The sequence below is a fragment of the Takifugu flavidus genome, chromosome 5 (genome assembly GCF_003711565.1).
Source record: "Takifugu flavidus isolate HTHZ2018 chromosome 5, ASM371156v2, whole genome shotgun sequence".
Lineage (NCBI taxonomy): Eukaryota > Metazoa > Chordata > Actinopteri > Tetraodontiformes > Tetraodontidae > Takifugu > Takifugu flavidus.
Window position 1 is genome coordinate 11,656,471 of NC_079524.1, and position 22,400 is coordinate 11,678,870.

Here is a 22,400-nt window from a genome sequence, read left to right on the forward strand (position 1 = left end):
TCACGGGCTCTGATGACCGTTAAAGCTATTGCCGAACAATTCTCATATCTCGCTAAACCTGCAAATCTGCCAAGATTCCAATTCTCGATTTGAAAGGGCTTAAGGGCGCTGTTTCACGGCGAGTCAGAGCCTGCTATTTGCTACTGCTGGAGGGGAAACAATATTGACAGGTAGGCGAGTTGATTCCATATTTGATGGACATCAAAGAAATGAAATATCCTAAATACACCTTGTCTGTCAAGAAAAAGCGCTTTTGGACACGAACGGTTATTTTCTTATTCAATTTTTCCCTCCCGCAAGCCAATTGTGATTCAATTGCTTCTCGCCGCGCCTTCATCACTGTTGTCACTTTGCAAATGATTTGATACATGTTTTCTTGCAACTGCTGTCAAATCCCAAACTGGAGCAGAGAAGATGATCAGTTTTCCCAATGACCCTTCGGTCCGTGTTTGTCAGCCTGTGGGAGGGTGATAACCAGGGTGTGAGGCCGAAGAAAACCGGCTTACCTCATCTCTCGAGCGTCTGATAGCACGGAATGGGATCGTAAGGTCTTGGTTCCGGAGCTCCCTCCACAAATTGCTGCTCTTTCCAGTGCTCGAGTTTATCTCCTGGATGGGGGGAGGGTAGAGAAATGACAAGGTAAACCATTATCTTTCAGCGAGGATTGGAAAGTTGCTTTGGTGTTACCTGCACGGCATGAGGTCCAGGAGGTTAATGTGAAATCTCACAGCAAATAAAAGCAGCCAGCGGGCAGAATGTCAGAGGGAAGGGCCTGGGCTCCGAGCTGCCGGAGGAGGCGAGAGGGGGAGTGGGGAGTGGAATACATCTTCATCTAGCAGGCTGTTTCTGTCAAAGCCTGTTCCGGTTCAAATTATGAGCACTGTCCAGCCAGTGCAGTCCCATTAGGCACAGATGAGTCAATCATTCATCCCGTTACAGTTTTACAAGCGTTTTCTTCTGCATCCAGGTGGAAATTTAAGGCCGAATGATGGCCGGAATTGAATTCAGCACGTAGGGGAATGGAAGTACTATAACATTTAATGATTTCAGCACTGGAAATATACCTCAGTGCAAATGATGAGGCGGCTTCTGACAAGATCATCTACACCACAACCACAGAAACAGTGTCACAGAAGCCACTGGAACCCAATCCAAGGAGCCAAACCACAGCCTCAGGACTGCAGACTGGACTCCCACACACTCGAAAGTCAGCTGTAATTGTGAAAAACAGCTCCATTACGACCATTAGTTGTAAAAAAAACAAAACAGCTCCTAATGTCAGCCCTGACTGCATTTTTACACCCCACGCGCCTGCTTGCATTTGGAAGCTAAGCAACAGAACCCACAGGTGTGCGCTTTGATTGAGGAACACACTTCACGTGAGCTGAGAACTGCACGCATCCAAACTCATCATCATGCATGTAAATCTGCATGCAGGTCCCAACGCTCAACCCCAAGAGCTGAAAACACATGGAGCCGTAACCCAAACGGGCCTGTGATCCTCCCCAAAACAGAATCAATATACATAAATTGTGTCGTGGTTGGATCTCTTCCTCGTCTCTCCGCCAGCTACTTTATTGTATTTATAAACCTGGCAACGCTGCTTGAGAGCGGCGTTACAGGAAGCTGCGAGGGAGAACAAAAGAGTTACCGAAGGGGAGCATAAATGTGCAGAGAGGGATGGAGATGATGCAGCAGAGGGGTTATCAATCACAACACTTTTTCCTGATGAATAGCGAGCCACAGCGGGGTTTAGAGTATAGCCCGACGTATACGCCACGCTCCATCATAAACACTCTGCTTTACTTTTCCTTTTATTGCCTCACCTGTCAAACACATGTGGGCTGCACCAATGCATGTGATTGATAGCGATGCATGAAATTAAGCTCTCAGTCCTGCACACGCAGACGCTTACTGGGTCTGCGAGACTATAGGCACAAGACTAAGGGGTCCGATACATCACTGCTAGAAGCCATTTCGTTAGGCGTGAAATTAATGATGTTTGAATGGTTCGCAGGTACTTGTAGGACATAGTTAACATAAATAAAGATGAACAGCATATCTGCGCTTCCTGACTAAACAAAAACTGAGGATAGATAGTTACCATAGTGCACCACTCACATCCACCCCCACGCGCATAAAACATATTGGAAGGTTTAGTATATAGTAGCTAAGATAATAATGCTCCTGCGGTTCCAGCTAACTGTCTGTTTCCAGGAAACAAGGCTCCTCAACCGAGTTTAAATGGGATTCGGCGCTACATCATGAAGACGCTGCTCAGCTGCGAGAATAATTTTAGAAATGTTCTTAACACATTCTCATTGAGAGGTGGCAAGTAATTACTGTACAATATCATATGTAATTATGCCACCATCTGTTGAGTTGTGTTACATTATCCCCTGCCAATGCTTGTTGACGGAAGGTGAGAAATTGCTAACGTGCGCCTCACACGCATGTGCGCACACATACAGAAACCTCTGCTGAGGAGTGGGGAGGGTGGAATTTCAGCACCGTGCTGGGCTCCATCTGCTGCAGCCGTCCCCCCGTGGCCTGACCCCAACCATGCTGCTGACTCAAGCTGACATTCCAGGTTCACTGGGGTATCAGCGCACTGGAAACCAGTAGAGTTCAGATGGCTCACAGCATGGGAGAAAGAGCAATGAGCAGGTTTTCTCCAAGCAAAATGCGTTTACGGTAGCGCACACAGAAAACCGACCTTAATTCGAACACTGTTGTGTGTGTGAAATCAAAAAACCTACCTTGAGGAGCTGTATAGCCTGTATAGATATGATGGCTTGGATACCTAGAGCCATTTTCAAGACTGATTTTCTTTCAAGTCCTGCTCAAATCATGGAGGAGTAGGCTTTCTGTTGCAGCTATGGGATCCCACCAGCAGGGGCAGCCAAGATCTTTGAACCTTAATCAGGTGGACTTATTGGCTTGACCTCCAGCAGAGTGAAAATGCACTTTATTGACCCAACAACTCATTAGTTACATGCTAACAGTGGGCACCTACAGTTTCTGTCTGACTGAACTCAGTGAACACCAGAGTGTCCCTCATCTTTGCTTTCCCCCGTTCGTCAATTTTACATTCCGCTTTTCTCCTTCATTCCTCTAAGAGGATCTGCTCTTAGCTCCCCAGTGGCCCAGAGGTTGAACATATGAGGATGAGGCTAAATCCACTGTTTAATCCTCCAAGTTTAATGAATAATCTCTAAGAACCCCTTGAATCCAGGTATTCTGTTTCTTCAGGAGCGGCAGGAGAGGGTCCCTGGCTCCATCAGCCAGCCTGCAGCAGCCTTCTCTCCGGTGTTGGTGGCGAAGAAAAACACGCTTGGCTAAGTGCAGCCAACCGTGAAAACAAGAGTTCAGCAGCTCCATTGATTGATGTAGAGGAAGTTCAGCAGACAGCCTAATACCTGCTTAATTATTAATGCTCCTGAGCCTCGGCAGACCTGTGAATAAAAACCTTCTACGTGGTTAATAGATGCGTCAACAGATTGAAGGTGCTATAATGTCTTACAGGCAACCACGAGCCTCTGGAATCTCTACAAAATAGGTGTTTTTTTATGAATCTCACCAACCAAGAAAAAAATAAGCATTATTCTTTCTCTCTCCCGAGGCTGGAGGAGTACAGCTTGAGCTCAGCGTTATGGATTTTCAGTAAGGCTGTACCGCAGTAGAATTCACAGTATAGAACATCTGGATCTGAGGTTTCCTTCTGTAACATCTGAAGAATGTGCACTTTCAAACGATAACTGAGATGAGTGGATTTATTTCCTGGTTGGTTTAGCGTGGTGAGCAGAGAGACAGCCAGCCTTCAGCCATTTGTTTTTAGAGAAAACTGTAAGGCGGCACCGTGGGGGATACACCAGGAATGAAACCTTGAGCATTTTCTCTGTTAAAAACCTTCGATTCCAGAACTCACCCTGACCGACTCACCCGCACAGAGCAGCCGAACTTGCTGAAAGTTTTTCAGGGATCCGTAGGAATGTTTAAATTTTATCATGCTTAATCATCTTTTCACCTTAGCTACAACCGACTGCTCCACTTGTTCCTCTAGTCTAAGCTAACTGGAGCCCATCAGGCTCAGATGTAGAGTTTTAAATATAAGGAAATGAACAATGATTCCTCGTATAAATGACATAGGTGGTGCTATCAATCTAGTTATCTTGTCTCGTTGCATTCAGCCCATCAGTTTTCAAACTCATCCTAGGCTTGATTAGCACATGCTAACTGCCTCGACTCCATCCTCACAGGTGTAAGCAGCTGACGTACCCCGAGGATCTTCCTCAGATCTCCGTGGTCTTCATCTTCGTGAACGAGGCTCTGTCGGTGATCCTGCGCTCAGTCCACAGCGTCGTCAACCACACGCCGGCTCACCTGCTCAAGGAGATAATCCTGGTGGACGACAACAGCGACAGCGGTAAAAACTCTGTTTGCTTAAGAGAAGAAAAAGATGTTATAGTGTGGGGCTGGACTCCTGGGCTGCTGGACGTTTCATTTGTGCGCTTTAATGAATTACTGCAAACCAGCACTTTGTCACCGTCTCGTGCTGTAAGTTTACTCTTTCATACTGATGCTCCATTTGTCATCGTTTGTCTTCCTTAGTAGCGTATAAATGATGCAGCATCGGGCCGGCGAAGCGCTTCCGATGCTGCCTCTGCATGTGACACACTTTTGGGAGTGTTGTGCGGGGTTTCGGTTTGAGCGGATGAAGGGATACTGAAACCCTGAGGGTGAACTCTTTAGCAGCTGCCTTTAAAATAGACTTGAAGAAAGGAGGGAAACGAGGGATGGGATTTGTCTCGTCTTTCCTCACTAAACTGCCGCATGCTACTGTCTTCACGTCGATGTGGGTGAACACTTCAGCTGGCTTCGCAGCATGACGCCCGCAGCGGCTGACGACGCTCTGCTCCACGTCCCCGAAGCTTTGGAGTTTTCAGAATAGAGGGAGGCTGAACTAGATTCCAGACGAGCCTTGGCCCCCATTCAGCTGGCAGGCTGTAACTGGCCTGCCTCCTTCAGGCTGGTGGAGGAAAAGGGGACATGAATAACAGAGTGAAAGAAGCCAGAACAAGAGTCGCCACATGCACGTCTCTGCCCCCCTCTGAGCCTGAACGGTCTTCAGTTAGCCATTATAAGCTAGCAAGCAGGCAGAAGGAGCACTTTCCTATCCCGTCTATTTCAGCCTGAAAAGCTGCTACAGAGGACGTGCGTCAGCATTTTACCTTCCAAAAACAACCGAATAAAGACCTTTTGGGGTATGAAAACACATTAAATCTTGAAATGAAATTGTACCATATCGTGCATTGTCAGTGTTGTAATCATAAAGCATCTGGCACTGATTGGTTGCTTGTTTGAGCAGCGATGGATTGCAACAGTACCGAGTTAATGCGATGGCGCCACTCCGATGATATCAGCATCAAAACAGGCTGCTGTTGCTGCTGCAATCAAAATACTAATTTTCTCCCAGACTAATTGTGATTCTTCCACATGTCTCTTTCTTCTCCCTTTTAAACACTTTACTGCTTAATCTGGGCCCAGTCCATTCAGCGAGCGGCACCATTAATGACCTGCTGGGACGAATGGGCCAATGAAGCACCTGTAAAATATATACCAGCTTTAAAACCGCCTTGATGGTGGCCCATCTAAACCAGGTCCAAACTGTCTGGGTCATGATTTTGCTGCTCAACACACAGACAGGAGCTTAAAGAGGCCTGTTTGTCACGCTGGACTAAAGCAGCCAGCAATAAACACTCAAGGTCAAAGATAAAAAGAAACTCTTTGACAGGCTCTGTTTGTGGTTTGGAGGAAATCTATACATCACCAGAGATCGCACGTGAGCCACGAGTCATCCGTTAACCTCAATCTCTCTTAGAAAGACCCGACGCTCAGAAGGTCGGAGCTTGTAAAGGTCACGGAAAGCAGCAGACGGGAAGGGTTTAAATGTTACAATTACGTGTGACAGCAGTTTTGAGGAGCTGCTCAGTTTTAGAAATGAGGATTCATGAAGCATTTAATGTTCAATAGTCAACGACGCACTCTGATCTTTGTCAGCTACGTTTCTTTGTTGTATTTCAGAATCTGATTGCCCTCCAGAAGTGGGCAAATTAAAATCATGGAATATGGGATTTTATTTTGATAATAATCTGTGCCCCTGGTTGGTGTTTTATGAAGAAGATCTTATTTGATGAAGCCATTTCAGTAGTGAGAACGCAAAAGAAAACATCTTAACACCTTCTGACCTTATTAAACAGAACATTTATAAAGACAATAACAATTCCACATGCTGATTTCCATTTACAAAGGAGACAAAAGTCGACTTGAATAAAACTCTTTGTGTTTGCTGAATAAAAAGCTGATGGTTGATGTTAAGGTTGCTGGTGCGGTTCACCGCCGTGCATCACGTGACGTCTAGAGCATGTTTGTTGAGCACGCTGATGCTGATTGGCACGGATGTTGGAGCTGTTCCACAGGAGCTGCTCTGTTTAGGGTTTAAACAATTAACATGCCAGGGAGACTGCTTGACCTTTCCTGGAAGGCTCCGTCCGTCCACTCTCATTTAAACAAGTCTCCAGGAGACCAGCAGAGGGGCAGCCACACTCACTCTTGGCATAATATATCACGCACGGAGGCATGAGTGCCTCTCTGCGGTGACACGTTTGGCTTTGCTGGGACAGCTGGTGACATTTATTAGTGGCTGAGGGGTTTATTCCACTGAGGAGCTTTTTCTCTGTGTGGCTTCTTGTAGATGATTCAAAGTGAGGACCAGAATACACATTTCTAGTAACTCATTCAGTAAGAACCCTGAGAACCCGAGTCAGATGATAAGGGATTCCTGAAGCTCAAGAAGAGGTGGTGTTTTAAGGCAGTGGGCATGACTAGTTAATGATGGACAGGTGTGCAGCAGGAGGAGCCGCAGGTGAGCGTCTCAGCTGAAGCCGATTATTGAGCTCATTTGGTTTGGTCCTCACTACCTCAGAGGGGTGTTTGAGGGACAAAAGTTGGCTCGGGGGTCAGGGAATGCATCATGACAGTGGAAGTCCTGATAAAGATAGAAGTAAAAACATGCTTTGTCACTATTTTACCCCCCTTCCCGCATGGAAACGATGAGGCCGGATTTGTAGTTTTATCAGTGTTGGACTGAGTTGATGATTGGTGGGCTCACATCACTTATTCCAAAAGTCTTTCCAGCACCTGCGGTTGAATCTTTCCTTTCAACAGGAGGAAACCTTAAGCAGGACCAGACTCATGTGAGGGAATCATCTGATGGCAGGCTTAAGATTCTATTTTGTTTCTTTGTTTTATTTATAACTTCCTTTCTCTGCCTTAAATGTGACTGAGGAGCTGGTAGTCGATACTGTCTTTGATCATCTGAGAAAACACCACCATATAAAATATCATCTGAATAAATGAACAGCATTGGCGAGGAAGGAGAGAGAGGGAGGAAAAAAAGAATTGAATTCAGGTTAGTGAGTCTATTTCTGATGTTTTCATAATTTATGAGCCAGCGAAAAATCCAACGTTCTGTCGAGCAGAATTCTAAACAGGGCAGGTGTGACAGTTGTGAGATCAGGGGGAGGATGGATGGATTTTGAATACATTTTCCTCAGAAAACAAATATAACAAATTCATATGAAAATGGAAAAAAGAATGCCTAAGCGACCTCCATGTTGCCATGACGACTGGGAAGCAAACAACCACCACATTTCTGGGTTACACCGGGGTTTAATAAAGCGCCTCCACCAAGCTGAACAGAACTTTTTGGAATATTCAAAGAGCACTTGTGGTAAATCGGCTTATCCCGGTCCTGGCCTGTCTGGGATCGATCGCAACCATTGATTTCAGGTTTGTTTCTGGATCGGTGTCTCAGATGGTCCATAAATCTCCCATTAGATGCGGTTCTTGGAGTAAAGAAATGAATAAAACCTGTATTATCTGTTCTTTAATAAGATCTTGCGTCACGGCGTCTGATGCAGGGCTCCTCTTGAGCAGTGTGGTCGATGGTGCAACACTGCGCCCTGTTTTCCTCATAAGTCTCCTCCCATGAATAAAAATCCAGTGTCTGATTAACCAGCGTCTCTCCCTCCCAGCCGTCCCTGATTATCCTTACGTTCATGGCTTTAATCATATTTTAGCTGCAGGGTGAAGGCTGATCAAGGGGACCCATCACAACCTTCAGCGGTGCTGACAGAACCAACCCAAAGAGCGAGCACTGACAGGAGGCACTAGCTCTGTCCTCCATGCAAATCTGATTGATTTCATTTGTGTTACTCTCCTGACAAGACTCCCGGAAACCCTTTATCCATTTCTTGCAATCACAACACGGCATATATAGATAATCTCATGTACTGTGAAGGATTCTACTTGTCAAACTTCTTAGTGAGAACGAACACACACATTTCACACAGCTACAGCTGATATTGCTTCAACAGTCGCCACGTTGATCTCATGAGGAAAATGAAGCACTGCAAAACAAGAAATCCATACAGTGAATGATAGATACCCCTTTTCATGACTCAGCGATCGTTGTAATTCAATGTGGGATGCTAATAACGGTTGACTCAAGGGTCACTGCTGCCAAATTCATCCTTTTGCTGCAGCAGCCTAAGAAAGAAAGAAAGAAAGAAAGAAAGAAAGAAAGAAAGGTTAGAGGCTTATGACATTCCCTCCTTCTCCTCACACATACGGAGGATTAAGCTGTCATTCCCTAAAATGTCATCCATAAAGACGGAACGCCAGGTATGGACGGCGCTCGGGGCGCCGCAAAAGCACGGAAATGTCCAAGCTGAATCTAGGTCAGCCTCCACAACAACCTGTAATCTAGCTTTAAACATCAGCTAATTAAATAAACACTGATATTCTTGATTTAATGGTCTTTTATAATGAATCACAAGCAGCTGCCAAAGATCAAAACCCATTTCTGCATAAATGTAAGAACTGTTCTCCATATTTAATGCTTGTCTTAACTCCAGCAGTCATGATTTCCCTCGGAAAAGATCGAGGTTACTGGAGGCAAATTCAAAGAAGATAATTAATGTCATTCATGGGGAAGCTGTCGAGGAGGGTGAGAGTGTCTGCTTAGATGATTCAGTTTCTCATTGTCTGAAATGTCGTTAGAGATCAGCAATTCCGATATGTCCTCATTTGTAACTTCACTAGATATTTTTAGCATTATTTGAGCTTATTATTTACATTTATCAAGTGATGGAAAGATGTTGGGAACCATCTTGCTGTATTTTCAGCAGCTTTCCAATAATTCCCACCAGCTCCTCCAGTTTCTCCAAATGAATTTGCTATTTAATGAAAGTGCACCGTGACCGAATCCACCATCTCGGGGCAGAAGCTGAAACCCCTGCAGGTCGTTGTTGTAAGATTACATGGAAAATGGTTCGAAGACACATTCATGGCCCATCTGATGTATCCTTGCTGGCTGTGGAATAAAGTATATGTTGGAGTCATCCAATCAGAAATGTAATATTTGAAAGTAGCCTAACTACTAGAGCAGAGAATTGTTTTGGGGTACAATAATCCCTAAAGGCCCCAAATGTAATTTAAACCCAAATTCTCCAAACATTTCCAAGTTCCTGCGGTGGAAATATTACAGCTCGGACCACGAGAGTCCGGCGTGGTGTTTATCTCCTGCGCATGTAGAGTGAAACCATCTCCTCTGTAATCTGCTCTCTTTCAGTGGAACTGAAATTTAACTTGGATCAGTATGTCAACAAGCGCTACCCGGGCCTGGTGAAGATTGTGAGGAACAGCAAGCGGGAGGGTCTGATCAGAGCCAGAATACACGGCTGGAACGCCGCCACGGCGCCCGTCGTGGGCTTCTTTGACGCTCACGTCGAGTTCAACACGGGCTGGTAAGAAAGGTCGTGTTGGACACGGCGAGGTCCCGGCTGGTCCTCTGCCCTCTCTCACCTTTGCCTCTGTGGTTTGTTCACTTCACAGGGATGTTATGTACACTTATTATCTTTGAAATATTCAGCAGAATCCACCTGAAGCATTTTTGATGCTGGGCCAATGGACTGAGGCAGCACTTTCAGCAGCGTGACCCTCATTATTGGGAAGCGTTCACTTCTTGAATAAGCACATTTTCTCTTGGACCTCTTTTTAAACTGTGAGTAATAGACTATGGTTAGAGCTAATAAGACTAAACACAAAGGTAAGATATGAGAGACAGGAACACTGTCAGCGGAGGGAGCACAAACGTTGCGTATTTTTTGTTATTTCAGCCACAGGCTTGAGGCTTGGCTTGCAATAGGAAATTACATCTGGGGGTCTCAGTCCAATGTCTGCCTGGCCCGCTGCTCAAGTTTACCAACGAGCAAATCATCTGGAATAGATGTAATTGGCACCTCATTTGAGGCTGTCACGCCGTCAATGTTTGAAGAGGAGGCGAAGCTTTTGTTCCCTGCTGACGTCTCTGTGGAGAGATGGAGGAGAATTTCAGTCCCGCTTTATATTATTGTTGTTGTTGTTGTTCTTATTATTATTGTTATTATTATTATGAGTAGTAGGAGTATTCTTCTTGTTGTTGTTATTATTAATCCTTTTTTACTTACTTTCAAATACACTGAAGTGTTTAACTGCTGCTGCCTCACTCTTTTTTTGAACTTTTTTTGAACTTTAAATGACATCTCTGCTGTAAAAGACTGTGTGATACGTTGTGTAGATCCGTCAGTTTGGGCTCATGTTTCCTCACAGGGTTGGTGTTTGATCTCACAGTGACACTTCTGCTGCTTTTGGACTTTATTTAAGCCTTTTGAATGGCAGCGGAGAGGAGTCGATACGGACGCAGCCCCCATTCACTGCATAAAAGCCCAAACGGGGGCTGCAGATGCTTCACTCACATGTTGACGCCATCTTAAATCTGTGACATCAGAACAAGAGTCCTGTGATGTATCCGCCACCCTTTTTAACTTACAGATGTTGGCAGATTCGGGTCCTCAGGCTCAACCAGCGCACGGTGCCGAAAGTTGCATCATTCTTGGTGCACCGCTGATAATAACCGCTTAAACCAGCGCCTCCATCATCTGTTTCGCCATCTGTCTTTGCTCCGAAATATGTGCACCTTTCGTGCCGCCGCGTAACCCTTCCTCTTCCATATGTGCTTGCTTCCTTGTCACTTTCTGGTGTTATCCCACTCGTTCACTTTGATGCCATCGTGTGAGTCTCACACGTCTCATCCTCGCAACGCTCCCCAGATGACACCTTCCACCCACGCAGGCGTCACCATCCCGCTTTGATAACACGCTTCCTTCATTTCTGCTGTCGTTGTTTTGCCGCTTCAGATTTGCGTAACGGTTTTATTTGCAGGCGATGATGAAAGGTGCAGCAGGGTCTCTTTGATTTTGTGTTCTTTTTCATTTTCTGTTTCCTTCAGTGGATGCCGGCTGAAGGAATGCGAGGAGATGTGCATTTTGACACCACCTGAGGCTTGCGTTGGTGCGATATTACCCACAGTTCACAGTGCAGCGCTGCTCCCTTATTCAGACGGATTTACTTGTGGCACCTACACAATTTATCTGTAACAACAAGGGTGGACGGCGATTTATCATAATATGATTACTCACTATAGCGTATACAGTCATAAGTGAGATGGATGGCTCTAGATGTTGTGGTGAATCTGCCTCTGTGACCTTGCACACGCCGCCTGAGCCACAGACAAAGCTGCCAACTCACAGCTGCAGCGCCTGATTCATTGGCACCCCCCCCCCCAGGGAGGTGCTGTACATTCGCAGCTCAAATGTGTTGCCGTTGTTATTAAGGCAAACATAATTGCGTCATACTGCATAGCTCACTCCCGACAGCTGCTTCCGACTTCCTCACAATATGCTGGTTTATGAGAACCAGGCAATTTGCACCTGAGGAGTGATGGAATGCAATTTTTGCAGCTTTGCGCTGCTTTAATACAACAACATGACATTGTAGCTTGTCAGTAATGTGGCTTTGCATTTGCTAAATGTCCACAATCCACCTCTAGTCACTCTCTTTAACCATCCGTCTCTGGCGGAGTGCAGAGCCGGTTTCCCTCCGCCGAGATTAACGACGGGAAACGGATAAGAGCTGTAATTAAGCCGTGCCGTATGCAGCTGTGCAGCTGCAGAGAGGAGGTGCGGAGAAATTGATATTTATGTGGTTTCTGGAGCCCCTGCCCAGTTGCTATCTCAGGTATTAACGATTCATGATTAGAAGTGCGTAGCAGCCACTCCCCGCTGAGGGCGTGCTGGAGATGGGATGTCACTGTGCAGAGGTGATAATAAAACACGTGCTTTTGAAAGCAATGATGCGATTACCTTTGACTAGCCTGATGGTTTGTCGGCAAGCGATTTTCTTCATTTGATTATTTTTCCCGGTAAGATAATGAAATTGGTGAAAGTGTGAAGAGGGACACGCCACGTCGATGTTCTCTTTCGGCATTTCTGAAACCTCCATTTGAACATCTCTTCTGTATCAGAGGCCGTTCTATTTTTCCAGTGCTGCACAGGTGTAGTGGCATCGTATTCGATTTAACGTTTCTTTTAAAAAGCCAGACGCCCGAGGAAACATTTCTTCTGTTAAATACATAATTCCTCACTCGCTTTGTTGGCTTTTGTGTTTATAGCTGTTGGGAGATGACAGAACAGCTTTTTCAAAAACCCAACATCCAGAAATACAGATATTTAAGCCACCTTTACATCCTCCACATCCAAATCGAATGCATTTAAAAAGTGCTGGATCAACCTTTGCATCTCCAGGACCTATATTTCTCCTTCTTGCATCTGTATTTAATTTCAAAAAGCCCCGGCATCAGTTTCCTATAAATTCCGATTTTGCATGGATACATTCCCCTTCTCTTTTAAGATTCTGCAATTTTCATACCATGCGAGATATTCAGCAATATTAATATAGGCCTTTCTGTTGAATAACAGCCAGTAACTGCGGTCCTGCGTTTAAGAGATTTAATGTGCTTAAAAATAGCTCGAGGCTCTGTAGGCTTATATTCTTCTTAAAGACACAAACCAGACTATATCACATGCATATAGATAGATATGAATCTCTGAAACACATGGAGGGCTGATGTGGATAAATATCCCTTGTTTTATGCTTATGAAAAATGGCTGATGCAGAAGGAGGAATGATGGAGGTTCATCTGCCAAATGGCAGATGAGACTGATGATCCCAGATCTGCTGTTTTTGGAGTTACACAGACAAAAACTGGTGCATATTTTACACTGGTGTGATTCATTTAGAGCAAAATTTGACTAGAATGAACTATTGTACCATCCACAACAAAAAATATATACAAACTCAAATTCCAGGCATTCACTGACAGCATCCATCCATGACAACTGGTATAGATCCCTCAAACTCCCTTTAATGTCACTCAGCAGCATATTTCAGACCACCGAACCAAAGTCTGACTTCACTTACTGAGTCCAAAGTATCCACTTGTATTTGCAGCTGAAGTGTTTCGGTTACTATCCCAAGCTCATGGTCACAGATGAGGGATAAAGCACGGATCCACTGGCAAAGCACGGACCAGTCTGCACTAGTCGGCCATTTTGTGCCATAGAACCCCAGTCACACGAGTTAGCGGTCGTCTTCCAACTTGACATTTGACTGCAAGTATAAAACATGCAGGTGGATGATCCACTATGGTTCTAGTTCGAAAGGCCGAGATGAAGACACCACATTTATTTCATCTCAAAGTAAATTCATTGACACTAGCTTGCATGCTAACAGTTAGTTAGCATGAACTCAGGGTTGGTCATTGATTACACCATTAAGAACCCAGTTTCTATAAAATACAGCTACACTAGCCTCCATGTTCCAATTGTACATCCTTGCTACACCATAACATTTTTATTATCCCTGCAACAGAAACTACACTATTGTAAATTGTATCATATCGTGTCCAGCTAGTGTTCCTGTCCAGTATCCAACCCTGCTGAGCCGAGCTGAGCCGAGCCGAGCTCTGCTGCCTGTGATCCGAGCCTGCGAGTAAACTGGTGTCAGCTGTCAGGCGGACATCTCGGCTGCTAACCAACAACGTCTGAACCAAAGTTAATTACAGCTTCAAAAGCACAGACGGTACAGCGGAGTTAGCCTATCTTTGATCATGTGATACAAGTCCTGCTTTTACAATGACCTCCTTGTCACATACATTTAAAATCCAACATCTACCATGCTATTAAAGGGGACGGAGACGCACAGCATATAATTAGTTTGGAATTCCTCCTCTCAGTTCTTTCAGGTCTCCAACTTAATGTGATAAGCAGCAATTTTGCTGTTGACAGATAAATGAGTTTGTCTTTTTCCACTGAAGGAGATGGTAGAGGAGAATTAGAGTCAAGGTCAGGCAGGAAGAGAAAAAGAAAAAATTCAGTGGGCGGGAAGGAAGTGGGATCGTGTGGGAGCATATATGAGCATACTACATTTATTGATTTATAATTGCATCCGATCTTTAGAAGTGTAGCGCGTGAGGAACTGAGCCCACTTTGAAGTTATGGGGGAGATATTCTCCCTGCGTGAGAGGATTATGCTGTCGAAGCCAGCAGCGTTTCTGGGTCTTCTGAACCGCGTGGATCTCAGGACCAGGCTGCCCCTAGCCCAGACTTTAAGTGGGAGAGGAGGCTGAAAATGTAAATGTATCCTGGTCTAACTTAGTTTTAAGGACCTGAACTATATGATCAGTCTTTATAAACAACGAGCTGCTTCTGGAGATTGTTTCAGTGAATTATGGGTCTTTTAAACAGTTTATTCTATAGCCGTAGCTCTTAAAATAACCAGCGCCTCTGAAGACTAAAATATTACCTTTCAGGTGGTGCCTTATATATGCTTAATAATATGGCCCCTGCTCTCTATGTGCTGCTCTAAGATGATGAGTTTCACCTGAAGGCTGCAAAACTAAGACTGAGATAAGAAGGAGCAGCACAGGGTTTGGCCTTTTTCCCCATATTAGCCTTTTTTCCTCATGCAGAGAGGTGAAAAAGAATGTATATTTTCCTGCGCCTCACTTTTCACCTGATGTGTTTTGCTTTATCTGGTTTCACCTCTTATCAAGTTTCCCACTGGGATAAGTGTCACATTCTGACATTTCATTTTCAGAAGATATAAAATGGGTTGTGATAGTATTTGTTGTTCCGCAGAAAATTCATTTTCCAAGGCCTTTATATTGTAAACAGTGGAGTGAATCGTCCTGAATGCTGATTTGACAGACTGCAAACTCGCGTAAAGTGCTGGAAGGAATGCAAAGACAACATCAGCAGCCAGCTGCAGCTGCTCCCAGCATCATTCATGGAGCAGAAAACACTGTAAAAAGAATCTCCTCAATATGTTTAAAATATATTTTGGTGGATTTTGAAGCCAAAACATTAAATTTCCCACTGACGTGGCGCAAAAGGCTTTCATTCATTCTTTTTTTTCTTATGCAATATGTGATTCTTAATGTTTGCTCTTGGCTTCTGCTTCCCGCCTTCTTTAAGGGCTGACCCCATTCTGACTCGGATGAAGGAGGATCACACCCGCATCATCCTGCCCGCCATCGACAACATCAAGTACAACACATTTGAAGTGCAGCAGTATGCCAACGCTGCCCATGGGTACAACTGGGGACTGTGGTGCATGTACATCATCCCCCCGCAGGAGTGGCTGGACAAGGGTGATGAGACGGCCCCTATCAGGTGAGGGCCCTGGCTGGTGAGCAGCCTCTATTATAGATGAGTAGCTTTGATGAAATATGGATAGCCCTGAGGCATGACTTATTCATGTGTGGAACCATCAACCCCAACTGCTGTTGAGCCCCCACATGCTGTACAAACACACAAATAACGTCATCCTCCAGGTAGCTGTCCAATTAGCATGATGAATATCTTCATTTTGATGGAGGATCACGAGGCCACGGCCATGCACTGTCATTAGAGTAATTGTGTGCTGAATATGAGCCGACTATTTCATTATGCTGCTGCTGATTGGAAGACGGCACCGCTCGTATCGCATTTCTGTATAATCGGGGAATTGATTATGCTTGTTCAGGGTGAAGCCTGCTGGGCTTTAACTGACTGACAAAGGTCAAAGGAGACTTGTGCAACCTGGAATTAGTCTTATATTCCAGTTAGCGTCAGCGTGGCCCTGATGGGCAACAGCATTTCAAGGTGGAGTGGGCCTAATAATGTGACCTTTCACCTGTCTTTGCGATGTTGCTGTGGAATTATATCATTTCGACAATATTTCAACAATATCAGGTAAAATTACAGGAAACAGACCTTCTGGTAAGACAATATTTGCATGGTGACAGTTACAGGTCACTAACTCTGACAGTATAATTTATTTAGAGCAATGTACTATATTAAACCTAAAGAATGTTGCACAGTGATGCATGATAGGAAGTGTAACAGCATTAAAAACCATCCCATACACCTTTAACTATACTTATAATACTGCTTGCACATCTTATAAAACAGCTTTACATGAGGGAAGTTGTAGTTATGGTTCCTTGTAAAAAAGCCAAGCGTCGACAAGGTCGAGCCAAAGGCACATAAAGTGGATCCGTTATTCTGTTTGCTCTCTTTCATCTTCACAGCGATGCCAGATTGAAAATGTTTGCCAGTGTTGTCTTACTGCTCTAAAATGTCGGGCAGAAATGTTTCCTTTATGCACACGTCCTTGTGAGAAGTGTCTTTTATGAGGAGGCTTACTGGAAGATAATCACACACATAGACAGAAATTCCGCAAATATAGCAGGTTACATTTCATTTTGCTCGCGTCAGTCAGGTCAGGTCAGCGATTCAATCAGAAATCCAAGCTTTATGGACATGCAGGAAAAAGAATATATGAGCAAAATCTTATGACCTAATCTAATGACCTATATGCTGCAGACCCTGAGGCTAATCTCGGGTTCAGGCAAAGGCAGGAGTGCTTTTAGTACTATGTGGTTTCCACAAACCCCTTGATGCCAGTTGTCAAACCTGGACCTAAACACTGGATCAATATCCTGAGCGTTAAAGGCAGGAGTTGACCTATAGGATAAATATAGCAACCAGCGTGAGACACGGCAGGGCTGGTTTGTCTTTCCTGTTGACACAGACAGATTCCCTCAAGGCCCCGCTGAAGTGTGTCATCTGCCGGGTTCTCTATTGGAAATCACTGACGTGACGTTTCCTCGAGGTTCCTGCCCATCAACGCCAGAAGCCCCGCAGAGCCTTTTCCCGGCTGTGAGGACACGTTCAACAGCAGACGAATGAACAGGACCAAGAGTACGGAGAATAGTGACTTTATGGCTTAAGTCATTTAAGCCGATAAATATGAGAAAAATGACATGAGTAAGAGTTCCCTTTAATGGACCATTTAAGAGCTTTAAAACTTGCTTTAAAAAATGTACCGATAATAAAATACAATATATATGAAAGGGTCAAAAAGCAGTTTTAGCACCAGTGTGTCCTTAATAAAAGCCCCTCGGGCCAGATTGCATGATGTAACAGCTGAGCCCTCCAGGCCACCGTATGTGCTCTAAAGATGAGCGTTAACACCAGCTGAAATTAGAGCATCGACCTCTATTGTACAGAAAGAACAGGTTAGGTTTGTCGGAGACACAACAGTTGTTGGCAATTTTGCTTCTGCTTGAACTTTTTTGTGTTATTTGGGTTCATTTGAGTCAAAGATTAAAACTATTTCTCCCCCCGACAACAGCAGTAAATTGTTATTTGAAGCTCGGCATTGCAATTTGTGAACATTTGGCAAATAAAAGCGGCCATAAATAATGTCATTTATGAGGAAACAGCTGGCTCTAATTACTCACTTAATTGGCTTTAGCTGATTGCTGATGGTTGGGGATTTATTTTCATGGACAACTGTTCCAAATTTGATCACCCTGCTCACAGAAGTGAGCAGGAACAGTTAAACATGGCTGAATACGTGCCCCCGCCCTGTTCACAGCTTTCCCCGAATTGACTGCGAGCGGCGGTTTCAGACGGTGCAAACTGCCAGAGTTGATAAAGTCGTGAACGCGTTCTAAAAGGAGCACTCAAAGAAAACTTCAGAGTTCGCCGTGTGCAGTCAGGCAGGTCACTCATCAGGAGAGGAGAAAGGATGAGCTGAAACTGGGCAGAGACTGGGCAGAGACTGGGCTGAGACTGGGCAGAGACTGGGCAGAGACTGGGCTGAGACTGGGCTGAGACTGGGCTGAGACTGGGCAGAGACTGGGCAGAGACTGGGCAGAGACTGGGCTGAGACTGGGCAGAGACTGGGCAGAGACTGGGCAGAGACTGGGCTGAGACTTGGCAGAAACTGGGCAGAGACTGGGCAGAGACTGGGCAGAGACTGGGCTGAGACTGGGCAGAGACTGGGCAGAGACTGGGCTGAGACTGGGCAGAGACTGGGCTGAGACTGGGCAGAGACTGGGCAGAGACTGGGCTGAGACTGGGCAGAGACTGGGCAGAGACTGGGCTGAGACTGGGCAAACGATGGCTCCTCCGAGCCAAACGTATACATTGCTCCATCTTGAGATATCATCAACACTTACAGGTGACACTTTACCTGAATGTTTCAGCTAATGAGCCGTTAATGCAGGCAGCAGCCTTGTTTTGTGTTATCAGTCTTGCGCGTGGCTTCACCCACACCAGCAGGTTTTTAATTGCATCCCTTGTCTCGCACTTTTGTCAACCTTTATCCAGGTTCAGTAGCTTCTGTATCTGACTTATTCCGTCTCAAATGCTTCAGTCTTTCTGCCTGCATTTCCTTCTGCAAACACAGCTACTCTCCCATGGTGAGGAGGATTAAAACATGAAATGATGAGCAGACAGTAACGAGGTCTAACAGCAGAAGTAGGTTTTGTCTTCAGTGGGCGATACAAACACTGGATAAGAACAGGGACTGAACACCTGCTACTCTAATTTTGGCTTATGATGGGTTGTTTTTTTGAAAGCATCCTGTGTAAAAGAGGACTCTACATTATTTCCACTGCATGGCCTACATTCACATCAAATCCGATGGTTGTGATGATTTCCACATACTATCCACTGTTTTATAAGAGGGAACTTTCCAGAAAGTTCCGTTATCACATCCATCTTTGCACTTGCCATTTATGCATCTAATGATGAATATTTTTCACAGTTATGGTCCGGGTAATAGCTCGGATTGTGTTTAATGTGGGTCTAAACCTAAAGGCACCCTTCTCTTTGGGCACCAGACTTTATGGCTCAATGCACCCTTTTAATACAGAGGCAGTGATTAATAATGCTGCTGCTGGCACACACACACACACACACACACACACACACACACAAACACACACACTCACAGGGGCAGAAGGGGAGCGTGTCTGTGTGTGTGTGTGTGTTTCACTCAAGAGACAAGAATAAAACCATTGGTCACTTTAGAAGAAATAAATAAATAAAGGAATAACAAAGTACGGTACTCTTCATGGATGTAAGGCTTTTGCAGCAGCTTCGTCCCAGAGCACTTAAAAACTAATGGATAATAGTCGTGAAAGCAGCCCTGAGGGGACACCAGTAAAAGCAGCCCAGTTCTTTTTAGTAAAGGTGGGCTTCATTCACTTCCCTTTGTTCAAAGAAAGAAAAAAGCTAGTCCAACATGACAGCTCCATTCTTTGTCTGGTGTGTCACTAATGTTGATGAATTGGACTCCATTCCCTGCGGTACCGGTACCACTGGCACCACTGATAGTAATCTTCAGACAATTACTCTGATGTTAGAACTTGGTCTCTGGTGTCCAGCCGTGACTGGGGAGGTAGAGATCCAGCTGAAGGTGAGGGAATCATTAACATCAATGACATCATGTTCAAAAACGTTTTCCCTCTCTCCTCATTCAGAACCCCAGCCATGATTGGCTGCTCCTTTGTGGTTGATCGGGAATACTTTGGCCAGATCGGTCTTCTGGACCCCGGCATGGAGGTGTACGGTGGCGAAAACATTGAACTGGGCATGCGGGTAAGACGGCTCATTATTCTCGTTATCTTTAAAAAAAAACAAACAAAAAAACTGTTGAAAACCCATAAATGTAACTACATTCTGCGCTCAATTCTAAGTCTTCTAATTGCAAATTCAATATCGGGGTGTATATTTTAAAATGGTGATTTCTAAAAAATTGCGTTCACAAACAGTTTTCCCCCCTACGCTTTCCACGGGAAGGCTGTAGTCGCCCCCAGGGGCAGCAACAGGAGCTTCGATTAAAGTGAGTTTCTCAGATGAGAGCAGGGAGGGGAAAAAAACGGAGAGAACCTTAATGCAAATCTACATCCGATCCAAAGACTTTAAAGCCCCCTTACGTGAAACGTAAATCTCTTTTGCTGCTGCTTTCAGTTGAATTTAACGCTCGGAGTGAGCGAAGGGCCCGCCGAAGAATTGCTTTCAATTCAGAAAATGTTTCTCTCCAGCTGAGTGGAACCATTCTGAATCTGAACGCGTTCCTTTAGCTCTCTGGAATGAGATAGGCTTGACAGATTCCACTCCTGCATTTAAAGGCTGCCCTGCATGCATTTTTAAAATCTCCAGGTGGCTCTTGCGACACCTCTGAAGTGTCGGCCACTTTGAAAAATCGGTCAAAGCGAAGCCGGAGATTCGACACAGATGCTGGCAGCTGATGGCGTCCGTCTCTGACTCCTCAGCGCTCCCTCTTCCAGCTGCAACTATATTTATATTTGCTATTAGAATGGCACAAGGATTTACTGTAGCTGCTCATATCTTCATCTAATGTTGCCAAACAGCTGGCGGCAGCCTCGAAGGTTACCTGCTGTTCTCCCATTTATCTGACTGGGGTTGGAGGGAGATCCTAATTCAGCGACAGTTGGAACGACTCTGCTAAAGTGTGTCGTGATGTACCTGTGAACTTTGCTTGACTCACAAGCGCTCGGTCCCCCTGGTCTCCTTTTCTCTGAATACATACTGAGGGGTCTTGATTCATGGAGTGAAGACGATGCTCCTCTCTCTGCCAACATAATTACTGCTCCTCCTGGTTGACGTGTCTGTGTGGACACGAAACGCATGAGAAGAGAAGAGGGGCCCATTCGGCGATGTGCATCTTGGAATAGGTCTGAACCGAACAAGCGGCTTCTGCCATTCATATTGTGTCTCTGCTAATGAAATAGAGACGGGCTTCCGGTGAGTGGACGGCAATTACTCCGCAAAGCTGCAGAGGCTCAGGCGGCTCATTGTATCGCCGGCTGAGGAGTCGCCGTTTGGGAGAGGCTTGATTGGCATGAACATGTTTAACAATTAGCCCGGGCTGCTCGCAATCGCCGAGGCTGCCCAGCGTCGGCTGACTGCAGGAGGCTGATGACAGGCGGGAGTTCACCCGGGAAGGTCTTGTCATTTTTAGAATTTACGCCGATTGTTCGGCTTCTGTTGCTCAGAAACAAAAGAGCGCTGGGATCTGGAAGTGGTCTTTTCTCAAGCAGCACAGCCGCTAGATTGTGCAGCACAAAACACCGCATGGGGTCTTGTTTCCACGAATGAGATGGTGAAAAATGATAAAGGAGCGGCAGAGAACATAAATCACAGATGCTATCCAAGTTCTGCCTTCGCTTTGTTGTGTGATTGAAAAAGCTGCAGACACAAAGATATCAGCTGGAAGAAGAGGGGGCGATACATGCTTTTCTCCCGTTAGAGATGGGCCTCCTCTTCACTTTTGGAGTCCATGTCTGAGCTGCCAGGAGGCTCCTTTTGCAATGACAGGGAAAATGTTATGGACAGAAATGGGGGAATCCGCCAGAAGCGTCGATATCGGTTTGTGTTACTTGTCCTTCAGAACCACCAGTGATAAAACATCTCTGAGGAGCCCCTTAAAGTTCTACTGCAAAAAGACGAGCAGACAGAACCATTTCCGGATGTGACATCTAAGACAAAAAGCGCGATTTTGTTCCAAATGTGTTCTGACAGTTCCGTGGTTTCAGTATTTTCCATCGAGGAGGTCTAAAAAGGGTCATTTCCGTTATATTGAAGGTTTTTAAGATCCTCCATAAACTCTTCTTACATCCGACAGGTGGAATAAAACCATTTCAGCGCAACTTCCACGATTCCTAAATGTCACTGGGACGTAAAAAGTCACGATCCATTTGTGTTTTTTCCCCATAACAGCATGAAAGCTGCCTCATTTTCATAATAATCCAATCATCTGCAGCTTCCAAGCTGCTGTGATCTCACAGGGTGGTCCGTCTATTTCACTGACATTTTATTAAACTCACCAGGAATTCCCTCCATAGAGTAATGAACATATATATTTTTTTAATTCTTTGAAGTTTTCTCTTGGTGACTGGCTGGGCTGGTCCTGGAGGCGTCTGGTCATAATCTGAGGAGAACGGAGATAATTAAAGTGTGGCAGGACCACCAGCTAGAACAGAGCGGGCCGTAATTACATTCAGTCCCTCCTGCATCCTGAGAAAACTTATTACACTC

General features: G+C 45.1%; 1 protein-coding gene across 1 annotated transcript in view; it reads left to right on the forward strand.

Annotated features, from left to right (window-relative positions):
* galnt9 (polypeptide N-acetylgalactosaminyltransferase 9) overlaps positions 1-22,400 on the forward strand; it is a 52,867-nt gene that overhangs the window by 11,726 nt on the left and 18,741 nt on the right. The window contains exons 3-6 of the mRNA XM_057033309.1: positions 4,260-4,426; positions 9,695-9,869; positions 15,477-15,674; positions 19,820-19,937. Of these exons, the coding sequence (XP_056889289.1) occupies positions 4,260-4,426; positions 9,695-9,869; positions 15,477-15,674; positions 19,820-19,937 (658 nt within the window). The remainder of the gene's footprint in view (positions 1-4,259; positions 4,427-9,694; positions 9,870-15,476; positions 15,675-19,819; positions 19,938-22,400) is intronic.